Source organism: Antedon bifida, chromosome 3 (assembly GCF_963402885.1).
Source record: "Antedon bifida chromosome 3, ecAntBifi1.1, whole genome shotgun sequence".
Classification (NCBI taxonomy): Eukaryota; Metazoa; Echinodermata; class Crinoidea; order Comatulida; family Antedonidae; genus Antedon; species Antedon bifida.
This window is the reverse complement of record NC_136228.1, coordinates 10,612,450-10,629,507: the sequence shown is the minus strand read 5'-3', so window position 1 is coordinate 10,629,507 and position 17,058 is coordinate 10,612,450. Positions and strand designations below refer to the sequence as shown.

General features: G+C 32.6%; 1 protein-coding gene across 1 annotated transcript in view; it reads left to right on the top strand.

The window, feature by feature from the left end:
- Positions 1-16,492, top strand: part of LOC144837031 (allatostatin-A receptor-like) — a 28,753-nt gene extending 12,261 nt beyond the window's left edge. Inside the window, exon 3 of the mRNA XM_078692012.1 lies at positions 12,477-16,492. Coding sequence (XP_078548138.1) covers positions 12,477-13,197 — 721 coding nt within the window. The 3' untranslated portion in view covers positions 13,198-16,492. The remainder of the gene's footprint in view (positions 1-12,476) is intronic.
- The last annotated feature ends 566 nt before the right edge of the window (positions 16,493-17,058 follow it).

The window sequence follows — 17,058 nt, the reverse complement described above, 5'->3', positions numbered from 1 at the left end:
TAAATTATGTTTATTTTACATGCCTAACTAATACAGTTGCTCTATTAAAAAGGTGACATTCTTTCACGAATGAAATTATGCTAAAGTTCGCAAAGCCTCGGAGAATTAGATTGTATTTTCTGTCGGGATATACTAAAGATATGAATCATGAACCATGGAAATATGAATACGATCATCTTAAAAGGTTCTACACTGTAAAACTTGTTTGACAAAAAAAGTGTGATGTGCCCAAATATAGGAGTTGAATGACATCATCATGTCAATTTATGGGCACATCACATTAGTTTGTCACATAAAATTTGATAGTGTAGACAGAGCTTTAGGAATTTGATTACTGATTGGTTATAATTATTACTCTGTGAGGTAGTATAATGTGAAACAGGCTAAATCCGCATTAGTTAAGAAAACTAGAAATTTTGTTTTAGAAAGTACAAGTATTTTTTTTTTTGTAGATTTGCTTTTTCACCTCCATTTTTGTGTTATTAGGAAGCAGAGATCTCAGAAAAGATGGATGGTAACAGAAGTGCAGGGTCCACACATCGACACTTTAGAGATTTTTTTTCTAAGGAGTTCCTTTCCTTCTCTCCTTTTTTTCCCCGGTGTTATTCATTATTATTAGTCACGATGTTTTCATCTATTTCTTCTTCGTCAAGCCTGTATATTTTATTAGCCTATTAATAATGTTTATAAGTTGACGTTAATGAATGTTGTTAATGTAGTAATTATAAACATTTATCAATATGTTCGGATTCAACAAGGGAGTCTTAGCCAAATACACAGTAACCCTCAAGCATGCTCGCGGTAAACAAGCCTATCAGTAACATTATTTAAAATCCCCTTAAGTAATTAAATATTGATTATACTTTTTTTCGATGAGAACTTCGTCTTCAGATAAAGGAACTTACTGAATATGATTTTTTTTTAGCACATAACAGATTTATATTGTGAAAATTAGCAACTTACTTGTTTAAATTACATTAACTATCGGCATCTTTGTTATCCATAAAATAAGGCCCAGTGGAACTGTCCAGCTATGAACATATTAAATCATACATCTAATTATACAGCTGTGGTACAGTCCTAGACTCAACACGATCTTTTTAAGAGCAGTTCGACGTCTTGATGAAATTTTAGAAGTTGCATGCTTCAACATTATCATGCGACACAATAGTACAAGGCTTAATGATTTGCCATGTTAAGTGGTTTTTATATACACAGTTATTGCTAACTTTTGTACATAACTAAGCTCATTGATAGTTTGCCGCTGTAGCAGAACTTTTTTTTCCTTGTAGGTAGGTCAAGGTTTTCCCGCCTGGTATATGCACGGGTTGCCCTCTGGGCCCATCTGCCTTATGTCACGCACAGGTTAATAACAGGTAGTTGGGCCGGCGAAAGATCAGCTTGACACAAAATTTCCAACGGCGATATTAATTCGTAATATATTTGATGGTTTATTATATTATAATGACTTTGTCGTCTTCACAGTTGGATTTCACACATAGCTTGAAGTGGCGTTCGACAAGCCCCTCTTTCAGTTCAGGGTTAACTGAGAGAGTTCGTCCAGCAGTGAATTCGATCGGACCTGGTGCAACTAAAAACACACCGCCATCCACCTTTTCATTTCCATCACGACATAATGTTGGCATGGATTTCACAAATAAAGCTCGTGAGAAACATTGTGATAGTTAAGGACAAGCCTGTGAGTTCAGAGTTAACTGGGAGAGTTCGTTGGCAAGTGCTAAGTAAAAACACCACTTCCATCGACACACATTTCATTCACAAATGATATTTTAAAGTTTTGCCGCTAAGTGCGAAGATCATTTTAAAATAAATAAATCGGCATCGAAGATCATTTATACTCATTCTCCGGTGTATTCTCCATCATTATGTATTATGAATAATTTTAGCTATATAAAACTAGCCATGAAACATGCCTACAACAAATCCATCCCGCACCTGGGACGTACGTACGGGTGGTCGCCTCTCAGTAGGCCTATCAGTGGAGACCAATTATCGTGTTATTATAACTAAGCGTTACTAGGCCTACAATGTTTCCCCTCAGAAAAAATAATGTAAATGCTGCTCACTTATTGGCCCAGTAATATTTCTCATCGTTCAGTTATCACTATGTCTTGAATCGATCCACAATTACGAACACACGTTATTGCAAGTAAGTATGCGTTATGAAATTATATATTATATGTTCATATCAACCCTTGTTAATGTTTCCAACCTCTGATGAATATTTAATGGGTTTGCAAAAACTTTTTCTAAGTTTGTAACGTAGAGGGCGTGTATACAAACAGTAAAATCTTTACTTCGAAACTACTTTATGAAAAATAGCAAACAAGCCTCGTCACGTCAAACGACAGTGATAAATTAAATATAAATTACATTAATACAGTGTGAACTTCGGAAGTGCCGCTTCTACAACCTCTCTCTTTTTATGGTGTGGTGCGTTATTTGTTGTTAATTAGGATTCGTCGTCCATTTCAGCTTGCGTTGGCTGACCGCGGTGACCAATGATGGCCATCGAGGGCTTATCATAACTCGTGTATGACACGTATGGATTGGATAATTCGTATATTTTTGTCCGCCAGCTTAGTTAAATATTGTTTTAAAAAACAACACTAAACATAGCTTATAGTATTTTCATTCAATGCGGCGTTTTGTCTACCAAGCAGTATAAATGTGCTCCTATACAGTGATTTAATATTTATTGGTAGATTACATTTTCAAGTATGTAAAATCCCATCGGGACGGTAAGCTTAAACTATCAACGCCATGTCATACTAATGGCGTAACAGAGGCGAATGGCGTTGTTGTGGATAAAAGCGAAGTGACGTATTTTACCCCGGTACACTATCATAAACAAGCGTCCATGTTTCAATTTACGATATATCAAATCAAAACATTTCAATGTTAGTCATAATAAATTGTTGTTACTCTAGTTTGTTTTTTTGTTGGCGATAACATATTTTCTTTGGCTTTCCTACATATTCCAGCATCCTACTGTACTATACGATAAAAGCTAGCTATTAACAAATGATTGCTTGTATATGAATGTTATAATAAATTGCCATGCACTTTATTTCTCATCGATAATCCATTATCTTTCTATCTTCACTTCTGATGATGATGATTAAAAAAGAACGAGTTCAGAAAAAAGAATTGATCAGCTGTTTGCTAAGCCCATAGCAGATATGACTTATGCGCGGAAAACATTTATATAACCCTGTTTTTAATATAACGAAAAGTATATCTATTCTATTGAGCAAAAACAATTTTTCTGTAGTGAGTAAACAAAATGTTATTGAACATTTGATTGTTCCTTGATTGGTTTTCTTGTCTATTTAATACAATATCTGGCGAAATTGTTTTCCAATAATTTTTTAATAACCATTATATAACATTGATAATTCGTTTTATCATCATAATATAATCGACATAATTGTTATTCATAAGATATACTTTTTTACCTTATACATTCTCATAAACCAGATAATTGTCTTGGTCTTAACGATTAGATTGTTTTTTTAATACTCAAAAACACGAAGGCAAAAATATTATTTAATACGTCATAATGTATTATATGTTTATTAATATGGCGAATCTGTCACGCGATATATTTTTTATGACTTGATTATGATTGTATATCTTTAAATTGGCAAAATATTTGCCAAGCATTACTTGGTTGTAGGGTTCTTTGTACGATGACGATCACAATTTCCAAGTTATCTGCTTTTTTTTGACAAGCTAAACCAACTGATCATGCCTATCGATTTTTTAGAAAATCGATATATTGGTGGCATCAAACAAGCTTATAAAATCTCGAGCTATCTGTATGGTGAATAGTGACCGAAATATTAAATAGCACGCCCTCTGTTAATCAGAAACTGAGTGAAGTACTTGGCAAAATTCATAAAAGAAAACAGAAACAAATTATTGATGCCATGGTGCGCCAATAATAAATAATGTATACTGTATGTGACTGTGACGTCTAAGTGAGAGATTACCACCCAGAATCAACATGGTCAATCATTAAGTAGGCCTTACATATAAGTCTTTGCTTCTCCTTTTCACATACGCTTGCTTTTGTATCTTACGTCACACTGATTCGCGGATTCCGGTGCAGTGCTCGGATAAAACATTGTGACAATTCCATAGTGTTTTAGGAATAAACCTGTCCACACATTCCGTACAAAACGTGCCTGTGTTCGAAATACGTAACGTAACCCAGTGATTTTTGTTGGTAATTGGAACGATTTTGGACTTTAAACGATTTCGATTTTCAGATATACTGTACATTAAATGAATTACTCTTGCCTTTTAATTCTGTCTATGAACTTTCTTGGCGTGACCTACTTCTAATTTGCAACATAGGGCCATGCACTATTAAATATTATAACATTATAAAATATCATATACATTACATTTTTTTTTAAAGTAAAATTAAATTCGTCTTATGGAATGCTAGGACTGTCTCGGAGGGCACATTTTGTTGAGTTGTTTAGTAATTGTTGATTGTCGGCTGTTCTCCGACCGTTGCTCGAAATACTACTCTATCTGCTAAATATTATTGTTGCCATATCCACGAGGAAAATTGTCGAATTTAACAATACAAAATGTAAGCCATGCTAGAAATCTGAACTTATATAAAATATTGTTGCACTATGTGCAGGATGTACGATGGTCTGAAATTGTTTCGGATCTGATGTGTAGCATCATTTGTTTACGCTTGTACTTTATGACGGAAGTAATGCTTTCTAATGCTTTCTTAACACAAATGTCATTTACTTAAGAAGTACACTATACACTGTAAAAATAGTTTTTAGATCTTAAACATATATTTTGTACCCACCCCACACATTTAGCTTTTAAACATGTTTAACGTGTTTAAAAACTAAACGTGCTTATAGCTACATGTCAACACGTCACTGATGTGTTGAGTTGGATACAGATTACATGTATATAATGTATTTAGAACCTAAACATGTTCATATCTAAACATCTTTAAGGCTAAATATGTGGAAAAGCGGGTACAAAGATCCACACTATTTTTTACAGTGTACCCACCAATTGTTCGTTTAAAGGCCCCCGTTCCAACTCCAAAATTGGACTATCGCATTAGAATACCCTGGCGATCCATAGTGGATTATAAACTAATTCGTATTTATTGTACTGTATATTATTGTATCTTTGTAAATGTAGGGCGTTATGTCAAATAAAAGCTTAGGTACGTCACACATCTCCGAACTCAACTTTATCATGTGCATTTCTTTATTTATTATCTTCAATTCTGTATAATAATCTAAAGTGGGTCGCTTTAAAGAAAGTGGATAGTCGGGTAGTTAAGTTTAGTAATGTAATGCCACGTCATTGTCCGTCGTAGGCCTACCTATTAAAAAAAAATACAGTAATATTAAAAGTTACTTCAGGTAATTCATTTTTATTTTACCTTACATGTGGGCCTACATTTTAGATATACCAAATAAATATGATTACATCGTGTATAAATTTAAGTTCGTTATTTATATTCTGTTTACCCTATTGGAATGAATGAGGCAAACAACAGGTTTAACAAATATACAAATGCTATGAAAAACTAGATATGAAGTTTTAAAAAGATCGCGGCATTCTAGCTATCGTCCTTCTTAGGCCTATCCGTTTTCATGTAACACAAATAGCCTATTCTCTTATTGGTATTACCACGTGTCATTTTTCATATTGTGAAATAGCAAAATCGCTAATGAAATCGTAACATAACGTCGGTGTCAGTCCCAAGAAAGTGAAACTAAATCGCCTTCCTTAAAATCAATCCCACTTACGTCGGCTTAACTTTACCGAAAATAAATATGAATTGTACGTCCTACATCTGTTATATTTCTCATTTTAATACAGAAATTCTATTCACCGTGACAATGAAAGGCGGTTGCGAACGAAGCGATGACCGCTGCTAATAGAGAATCAGGGCCGAACTCTTTCCCCTACCCCCTAATTCTAACTCATTTTAGTGATTCTTTTGTGTAGGCCTAAATATCTGTAGGCCTACTATTATTTTGAAAGGTTTAAACATGACGGAGCGTATTCCTAGATGTAGCTACGGTCCTAGGCTACCGCAGTTATGTTCCCTCAAATATTTGGAACTATATAAATATTGTTATTTAGAATTTGTAAATTACAAGACCGTAGCCACGAGCATTAAAATGAGGCGGTTGTGAGCGAAGCGATGACCATTGTTAATAGAGAATCAGAGTCGAATTTCACCCTTCTTTAAAATTTGTGTTCTGTCAAAGAGGTCGGTCCTGGTGGCTTCGGCCCTATAGACTAATGTATGTTCTCTGCAAACATTTCGAGCTACACGTACGAGTATGTAGCAGTATGGAGATAACAAATTGGAATTACAAATTCGAGCTTAGGATGATTTGCGTCATGCTTCAAACGAATTAGTTATTTTTAAATGCATGATTGTTGTATATAAAAATGAACGTTGCATTCAATGACCATCCGAGTTCTCCTTCTTCCGCAATGCGATTTACTCAGATAGTTAGTGAAGACAGAAGAGTTTCGAACAATTATCTGTTAAGGAAAACAATGTATTATTCATGAGATTTGAAATATTTATTCAGAATAACCAACCTGATGACAGAGTGATTCTTTTTTCTTGCTTGGTTGATTATAGGATCATTTTCTGGTTGATTATAGGATCATTTTCCGGTCGATTATAGGATCATTTTCCGGTCGATTATAGGATCATTTTCCCCTCGGTTTTAGCCCAGTGGGTGAAAAATAAAAAGCGGAGGTTGAAAATATCGCATCACGATTCTCCGTAGCCTATCTTTAGACTGTAATATCTATATGGAAATAAACACGGTATAAAGATATTCTTTTGAGTATTTTAAATCTTGGATTATGTAGTTTCAGTATTTGTTAAAATCTCAATTTTGAAATTTGCAACTTTTGTCTGATTTCGCTTGAGTGTGCATGCCACGTGTAGTTAGTTTTTTTTTCAGTGTAGTCTGTTTCATTATAAGCATAACCTATGTTCATCACTTGTTACAACTAGGAATAATATTGTAGTAAATGTCGGATATGACACTGAATAAACCATTGGTGTTAATTCACAATATAAACCTTTACAATATTTAACACTCACTGTCGAATACAAAGTCATGTACGACCTGTGTCATCATACTAACTAAGGATTTAACTAGTCGCGCCCACCTGTTCAATGCGTTGAAAATAATTGCGGCTGCAAATCATCAATACAATATAATATTAATTCTATAAATACATGGGTTGACTAAGAAAGTGATTAGGAACATCGAAGGTCAATAATATACGAACGTGCATTTACTCCTGCCGACTGTATACGAATTCACCATGCCTTTCAATGTAATTTAGTATTTTAGGTCTGATGTTTTATCTTATGACATTTTTTGTTTTCTTTTGTGATATTTTCTCACCTTTTTTATTATTCTAATTTCAATATTAATGTTTTTATGAAACAGAAATTACTCTTTTGCATGTTGTCCCTTTTCTGTTATTTTATTTGTTATATTATTTTATTTTTCTGGGTTTTTTTATTTGTGTCTTCCCCCCCCCCCCCTTATTGCAAGATTTATAAGAGAGATAGTAGAGAAATAAAAATGAAATGTATATCATCATTAAAATAATACAAATATAACATCTGCTGTTATTATTTATTGATTAAGTATATATATAATACTATAATTTATTTAATTTATTAATAAAATTATTATATTTAATTCAATTCAACGTGACATTTATTTACTTCAAAAAAGACAAATATTAATCATAATAATATTAATAATATGATAAATTTAAATAATGTTGGCTATTGAATGAAATGTATATTCTACTAAACAGAAGAAGAAAGCATAATATTTGTTGTCAAAATATATTCCCATTATTAATTTGCTCTGAAAGAGTCCGTAATATAATGTGTAGATGAGAATATTAATTGACTATGACAGCTTACGTAGAATAATAAGTTAAAATACCAAGGTCAAGTACAGTACTTTTCATTAGTTTCGATGTTTCTTGATTTAACATTTAATTGCGTTGCATGGTAATAGCTACCATTCTATTATTACGTGTCTTTGACAAATTACCTCACAGATATAGCATTTAATGTTCCTTTTAGATAAACCGTTGAAATTAATATTCGTTTTTTCTAATAAGCTTTCCGCATCATAAACAACAAAATGAGTGTCAACACAAATACATTTTACCTTAATGTTGAACAGCTTTAGGTATGTAATGGATTGCGTCTTAAATAAGTTCGCAGTTCGAATCAAACTTGAGTGTCAACAACATTAATGTTGATTCCTCACTATAGTTGAACTCTATAGAATAGCTTTAGGTATGTAACGGATAGTTTGTTTATTACATCTTAATCTAAATGAGTTCGCAGTTCGAATCCCTTCGGATACAAGTTTATCGTGTTAACGGCGAGACACCGACGTGGAGCATTAATGTCAAATAAGGTCATTTTTCACATTTGTACACCTTTATTAGAAAGTTTTCAGATAAATCAAATTTTGAAAAGAATAAACACTCTTAGTCCTCATTAGAATAAAGCCTAGTCTACAAAAGATCATAATTATCCAAACCATTATTTTGAAACTCTGGATTTTGCCGCTGTTGAGAGAACTCAACTCCACAATTTCAAACCATGTTTTGACATGAATAATAATAAATTAACTTAATTCGATCGCGTATTGACGTGTTGCGCACACACGGGCCATCTAGCTGTTTTAATTGTTTGTGGCTTAGTCCAGGACTATAGTTAGTCCAGGTTTCATGAATACCGTATCAAAGATAGTTAGTTAAGGACTAAAGATAGTCCAGAACTAATGCCTAGTCCTGGACTAGTTAGAGTCCAGGACTAAAGATAGTCCTCTTTCATGAATACGTAGCAAGCGCAAGCGTACCCTCTAGTTATTTTCAATCCAATAATATGGCCTTACTGTATATATTCTAATAGGGCCTTATCATATAAAAGTCTAGACAAATCTTGGAGTTTGGTAACTACTGTACTAATAATAATTGTCTTTATGATAGATGACGTCACCTACTGTATGCCACATGACTTATAGCCTCTATTTCAATTGTTATGCGTGTCGTGTGCATAGATGAAGTGGATGTACACTGGTTTAATACCCTTTAGGAATACTTCATAGTGTTCATGATACTATATCCGTTGAGACATATAACTGTGTTAAAAAAACATGTTATTATTTCAGTACTGTCACATTTTGTTATGTATGCCATATATAACGACAATCTTAATTTGCATATCCATAGAATATATACAGTATAAAAATAGATTGCAAAATTTTAAATGTATAATAAAAGATTGTAACATTGTGTAGGTTTATTTTTTATTGGTTTTTAACATATAAATTAATATATTTACATTAACTAAAATGTGTATATAACAATTACAAAGTCAATTTGAATTGCAAGTTAGGATAATAAAATACAACTTTATATATAGAAAATCAAATCACCATAATTTGTTTTTTAATGTCTCGTAAATATTAATTATCATTATAACATTGCGTGTTTGATTTTGTTTATTTATTATAACTTTCCATATAATTTACATATAAAAAAACATGGGCATGGTAGCACGGATAGCAATCTAAAAATAAATTTACATCCCCACAAAGTGATTCCTTCCACACAAAAGCAATTAACGCCTAATTTAAATAATTTTATATTTTATAGAAAAGCTCAAAATAAAGAGAATATTATATCTAAAGCTTTATCATTATAAGCTGTATCACCTTTTCATTACTTTATTAATCATGAATAATAAATATAGACATTAAGCAAGAATAGCGTAAGTTAAAACTGTGATCTCCCCAAGTTTGATATTTTCGGTCTAAGGTCTAAGCTATGTATTTTTCCAGATGGGGACACCAGCCTGACATACTAAACCCAAGAACTGGTCCAACAAATCCTTTAATAAATCGCAAGTAAGTGAAGTGAAATCCCCTATTTTGTTAGATGTCATTTCATCCCTTGCATGATGTATGTTAGATGGCCGTGGCAATTTTTAAAATTGTCGAAATCCAAATTCAATTAAAATGGTTTGCGTTGTGGAATATGCTAAACAAATCATTGTATGTACAATTAGCAGGTGTAACTGTAGCTGCATACTGTATTTACCCCGTTTTTCACAAGATGTGCAACAACATTATAACTCTAAACCTATCTTTATAAAGAGATACAAACGAAATTAGTGTATATAACTTATAACGTTTGTTTCTTTCCTTCACTTGAAAAGATAACGTTTCTGTAAAATTGCTTTGCTGTAACGTTTCAACGCTTATTCAAAGATACACACGAAGTAAGTGATAGATTTACTCATTTTGATTCAATGTAAACCTTTCGGACATGTTGGCCTACAGTGGATTTTTTATATAAAAATATTCAAGAGTGAATGTGAATGTTCCTCGTATTTTTCTGATATATGAAAAGGTTCAAAAAAGAGAGATATATATATACTACAGTAGATTGAATAGTAAATTAGCCGAGGATTAAATTATTTAAAATGACGCCTACCAAGTAAACAAACTTGCGGAACAAGTGAGTTCCTCTTTGATCCACTTCTTTGATATCTTCTATTCTAGTCTTACCGGAAGATGTAGAAAAATTCAAAAAATAATTTTACTAAACTTGAACTGATCTTTACGCCTTTGAAAAAGTGTTTCCAACTTTGTTGTTTTACGAGCTTGAGCTTATTAAACTAGAAAAAACTGTAGATATTGGTAGTGACAAAGATATGTATATGCAAGGGCATCAAACGGGCCTAACAATCTGATAGAGCAGATGAAACAAAGTACACAGTCTCTATAAATAGACCAGCATAACTTTGGTTGTTTTATTCATTGTATACTGTACATTATAACTTGTTAACAATATTATAGTATTTTTGTAGGTCATACAGTACATTAACATTAAACCCATCAATCCAATTAACCTTATAAATATAAGACATAATGCTATATATTTATTTTATTATTAAATTAGCTTTAGGTGCTTGCATGCTTTCACAGTGACTGTCGCATGAATTGTGTCACGCTGTCACTTTGGCAACGCCCAATGTCTAATAGACGCCTTTATTATATTAACAATTATATTTATATATTAGTACTGTATTCTCATATCGTGTTCAATTAGGCATATCTTGTAAGATTGTGTAGGCAATATTATACATTACATTAGCAACCCAAATTAAACTCATCCATCTAAATTGACCTCAATGGCATTCAACGCGTACACCAATATTTTATTATTATCAAATTAATTTCACAACGTGTTTGCATGCTTTATGTTTATTGTTCAATATTAAAACTTGCACATCATTTGTCCAATTTCAGACGTTTATTTGGCATTTTCAAGATGTTTTCATTTTCAACATCCACATGTACAAAAATACAAGATATTTTATCACTTTTATTCTTTACAAACATTGTAAAAATAACACATTTGGAAATGTTCAATGCCAAGTGCTACATTAAGTTAAAATTAGATAACGAAACAAAAGAACAACAAAATCTTTGTTTATACAGTATAAAAATAGGCAAACTATTAAAACTATTTCAAAGCAAATTTATAACATTATTATTTTTCTAACACGCCATGGACATCGAATATCGTTTAAATAACCATTGTACCATTATAATACATAATATATAAAATATACAATATTAATGTTTAGAAATATTTACGCGAAAAGTTCAGATGTAAAAATGCGAAATAATCAATGGACGATCATCAATGGAGAATATACAGTTTACTTCCAATGATACTATCACTCAATTGGTTCATGCTCCAATATTGTTTGATTGGGTGGGGGGTCTTTTTTCTTCATCTTCTTTTTTATTTTTCTTCTTTTTTCTTTTTCTTCCTTTTTCTTTTTCCTTTTCTTCTTCTTTTTCTTCTTTTCTTCTTAATTTACTTCTTTTTATTCTTCTTTTATTGTGTAAATAAATTTAATCGTGATAAATGTTATCAAACGATATTTTAGAACCGTAATCTGTGCAGGATACATTAGTATCTTCAGTTTCGTTTTTCCTGAGTGCCTCTATAAAATGTTATCTAATATTAAACACTTTTTAGTGGGGCTCACACTTCGTTAAGTGCCGTAGATCTAAGACTGTTTAATGAGGGAGAGAACATAACATAATGTAGGCCTAATATTTTATCCATTCTCTCAGAATCTTGTTTGTATGTTTTTCCCGAAATGTCACTGGGGTGCGCCGAGCTCCAGATTCGCCACGAATCACTCTTTTTTTCAAATATTTTATTTTTATCGTGTAAACGCGAATTTGCATATCATTTGTTGATTTACTGAAAGCACATGTATCATTGATATTAATAAACTGTATTACTACTAATCTCTTTGTATATTAATCGAATGTGTCTCTTTTTCTTTTCAGAACGTTGAGGTCTTCGGTGGTGATTTTAGCATGTATTTGGTTAATTGCCTGTACCACACAGGTCCCAGTCATAATCTATAATACATCTATTGAATTACCTGATGGTTCGTGGACAATGTGTATTGAAATGTGGCCTCATGCTGAAGCAAAAGCTTACTACAATATCTCGTACACGTTAACTTTCTACGTTGCTCCTCTTGTAGTTATCGGCGTCTGTTACGGACGAATGGCAAAATTGTTGTGGCATAGTTTTAGTCCTCAGTACGGTGACACTGAAGTTGTCGCCACGCAAATGTTCATGCGTAGAAAGATAGCAGTGATGATTCTCATTGTTGTCATTTGTTTCGCGGCCTGCTGGTTCACATATCACTTTCACGACGTGTTAGTCGCGTTGAATTACCTTCCTTATCTATCGTTTAATCAGATACGTATTATATCACGCGCCGGGCGTTTTCTGGGTGCCATGAATAGCGCGCTTAACCCATTTCTGTACGCGTTTCTCAGCGAGAATTTCAGACGCTGTTTCTACCGAGCTTTCCCCTGCGTGTCAAAATTGAGCCTTGGATCCTCGAGTTTTGTTCAGAGAGATCCCGATGAGAAAACAATGTATTCACGAAGGAGCGTTGTTGGACGATATAATACTACAAGTAGAGCAACGCGGTTGACGAGCATACGAAGCGTTCGTCATGAATCTGGTAGCCCAAAGCCACAGCAGATTTAAGTGAAATAATACACGCAAATGCTGCAGAAACACGTGTATAATTAAGATAAAAAGATGGGTTTTGGTTTTTGTGGTATCAGTACAAAATGTAATCCATTATTATACACATTAGTTATATGTAAATTCACTGTAAAATACCATTCATTTTACGTATAAGTTTGTAGTATTCACATTTTTAAAACAGGACAGATTTTAATTATAAAGACGTCTTGAACCTATAGATTAGACCCAAAACTTCCCTAGCTATACGAAAAATGTGGCTTATTTAAACATGGTAGAGCAAATTATTAAGCAAATGATTCCATCTTATTACGGTTAAACAAAGCAATCATGATATAAAGGCCTACAAAAAAGTGTAAGCTTTTTAAGAATTATTCATATTTTACGCCTACAGACTCGAGACATGACGTTGACCCGACACAAACAATAGGGTAAATAGTGTATAATAGAACCTGTTGAAGTGTCCCCCTTATGAGTGCCCACTAAATTGGGATTATATTGCCGTAGTGTTATGACAATTATTTTTATTTTACCTCATTCGTTAAACGATTAGGGTTTAAATTAATAGGGTTTTCCGAAGAAATCTAACTTTCTACTGTATCTAAACTATTATGCGTCAAATTTGGTTGACTATCGCTACGACACGGCTAACTGACCCGACTACTGACATAGACGTTTTTAAATATATGGTTTAGGCATATATGTATAATAATATATATAGTATTGATGACAGAGAAATATGACTGTGACCAAACTAGTACGGGACAAATGTTACTCTGTTCATGAATTCTTGAAGTGAAAGATGTGACGACTCGGTGCATTTGACATTTGGTTGTTATAAAGCTCTGTTAAAAGACTGCTTTTGGAATAAACATGTAAATTTGTGCATTACTTACATTAAATTCTATCGTCGGACTCTGAAATCATTTGTATATACCGTATTTGTAAATAAAGAAAAGATCAAAGTTCCAAACTATAGGGCCATCCTGCTGAACATTGGGAGGATAATGGTGTGTACACAGAATGTTGACTAATTTAACATAGTATCCTCTGTTATGCTAAAAGTTCGATCGTACAATACAAATGATGTACAAATGTAGGAATGTAATAAAAGCTGTGGTTTACTTCACCCAAAGGAATTATAACACAACATAAAACTAGTTTAGAAATATGCCAAACTAGTTCAGAATAGGCATATATCAGTAACATAAGATAATTAACAATACCGTTAATTTTATCGCTGCAACTAGCGTCGACGATTCACTATTACACCAATGGTTGAGTTCCGGTAAATAAACTCTTACTCAACTCTTACTGATTGTTCTACTTTACAGAACACTAATTCAATTCAGTTCAACTTTTATTTCAGACAAACTGTATGATACATAATACAAACAAAATAAATCAAATACATTGGATTTTGTAAAAGCCATCAACAAACGATGAAGAAGAGAGTACCAATAATTATCTGTTGATAGTACCTCTCTCCATTTACATTCTGGAATCCATCGATATATTCATATATACAATTCGTAATTTTTTATGTTTGCTTTTTATTATTCTGGCAAGAAAAGGGTAAATTGACAGCCACAAATATTCGTAGAGTATGGAAAATCGTTTTCCACAAACACAATTTCTCGCACTGATGTATCTGGGCTATCTTAACAACACGCAGGATTGCCACCTTTACGCTTGGTTCCTACTATGATGACAATGCAAGTACGTTCGTAAGCGCAACGCAAGTAATTTGACCAATTACAACATGGTGGATCATCCAAACTCTCGCTTGTCATTGGTCAACTAGTAGGAACCAAGCTTCCAGAAGGTTAATTGAATGAATCCGCTTATGGTTATCATTGGCAAATTTCTAAGTATAGGGGTGGGGTAGAGTGAGAATAGTAAATATTTTATTTATCCTCAGTTCTGTGATACAAGCCACTTGGTGTGAATATGTGAAATCATTGTGAGTTTTTATTTGGAATGTTAAAACTTGAATCACACTTTTGAGACATTTATGGGCTGAAATTACTCTTTTAAGAGTATTAAAAAATTTAAATTCAAATTAAACATTCTTTTAGTATACTTATGTCACACCAATATTAATGGAATTAAGGATAAGACGACGCATTTAAATCTTATCCATGCTACCTAAGACATTTTTTATCAAATGTTAGCCTTAAAATATTTTAATATTTAATTCGTACCTTACAGGTAATCGAACTTACTGTAATTATATGATGATTATTGTATGATTAATCAATTTGTTTTTGAATGATAAAATCATTTATTCCATCCGTAATTTATTTTGACTAATTTCAGCCTGGATAGAGTTCTTATATAAGAAAACAATTATTACTCCAGACATTTAGGTGTTTATTTATTCTTTGTTTTTAAAATATGTTTTATGCCGTAACCAAAACGAACGTCGAATTGATATCACATAATATTATATAATTTCCAATCTATATTACTCTTAATCAAATATTTTTGAGTACACGTTTGAGAATACCAAATTGAATTGACAAAGTCACGTGTTTTATTATTTAATCAAACTATAACCATTGTTACGATGACTTCCAGTCCTGGTTTATGTGCAAACCGTTACGAGGAGACGTCATCTAATAGTTAAGTTATGGAATTCAAACAGACTATATGTCTACACTTTTTTTTGTTGAGGTATTCTATAAGTAAACTAATGTAATTTCTGTTTAAAGCTTTGTTCCCACTAGAAGAATACGCAACGTATCAATAAATTCTGCTCCCTCTCTTACGACAAGTTGAATCAACAGTTTTGCGACGTACCGTACGCAACGCAAAAAAATGGTGTTCGGTTTTCGCCACTTGTGACGTCACGCGCAAGGTGATGTTCTTACGGTACATTGCGTCGATACTTCGTGTCTGCTGTCCGTGTCCTTAATTGCGTCATAGTGGGGACCAAAGTTACAGGATCATGTCAAAACTATTCTATTGTAGGTACTGCGGTAATTACATAATGTACGTGTATTTTTAACGTGTGTTTTTAATTGGTTTCAATATGGAAGTTTATGTACTCATTAGTTTGATTATCCGAAACAGCTTGCTAAATGATTGTATAAATAGGTTAAAAGTAAACACAATTTAGTAACTTCGGTAGAATAATTTTGACATGGTTCCTAAAATAGACCAAATGAAATTTAGCTGTAATTGTTGATATTGTACATGTGTAGATACTACGGTTTTCTTGTATTGTGAATACTATTGACTTTGTTGCTATCATTATTGTTATATTTTGTGAAACAAGTGAAATAAAAACATTGGCTATACTTCTAGATCATTATGTGTATTCTTATTCATTCATACCAATATCTTTTTTACATAAAATATGCAATACACATCTTAAACCATTAAAGTAGTTTTAAATATTGTGCAAAGCATCAAATCGCTTAACAACAAAAATGGAAATGGAAAAAGAAACATGAGTTAAAATGGTGAGAAGCCTGACGGATAGTTGATAAACCGTTCCAAAATGACGACAGCAGAAGCTCAGGAAAACAACAAAAACCACTTACTTAAAATCATTTGTTAACGGATGGATGGAATGAAGGAGTGGATAATCGACTTGTGTGAAGAAATAGCTTTGGCTGGATGAATAAGGTATGTCTCCAACAGGGCGTAATCAATCTACCCTGCCATGCGTTTTAACTAGAGAAAGTGTAATTTCTATTATACGAAACATGTTTTTAAATTTATTTCTTAAATGGTATTCATACGTTATTGTTTCGACATATTCTAAATTTGTTTAGCATAGACTTATTTTAGTAGGCAGTAAAATCTTTCATTTAACACAAAACATATAAATTAAGCTCCGTCCACCCTATAAAA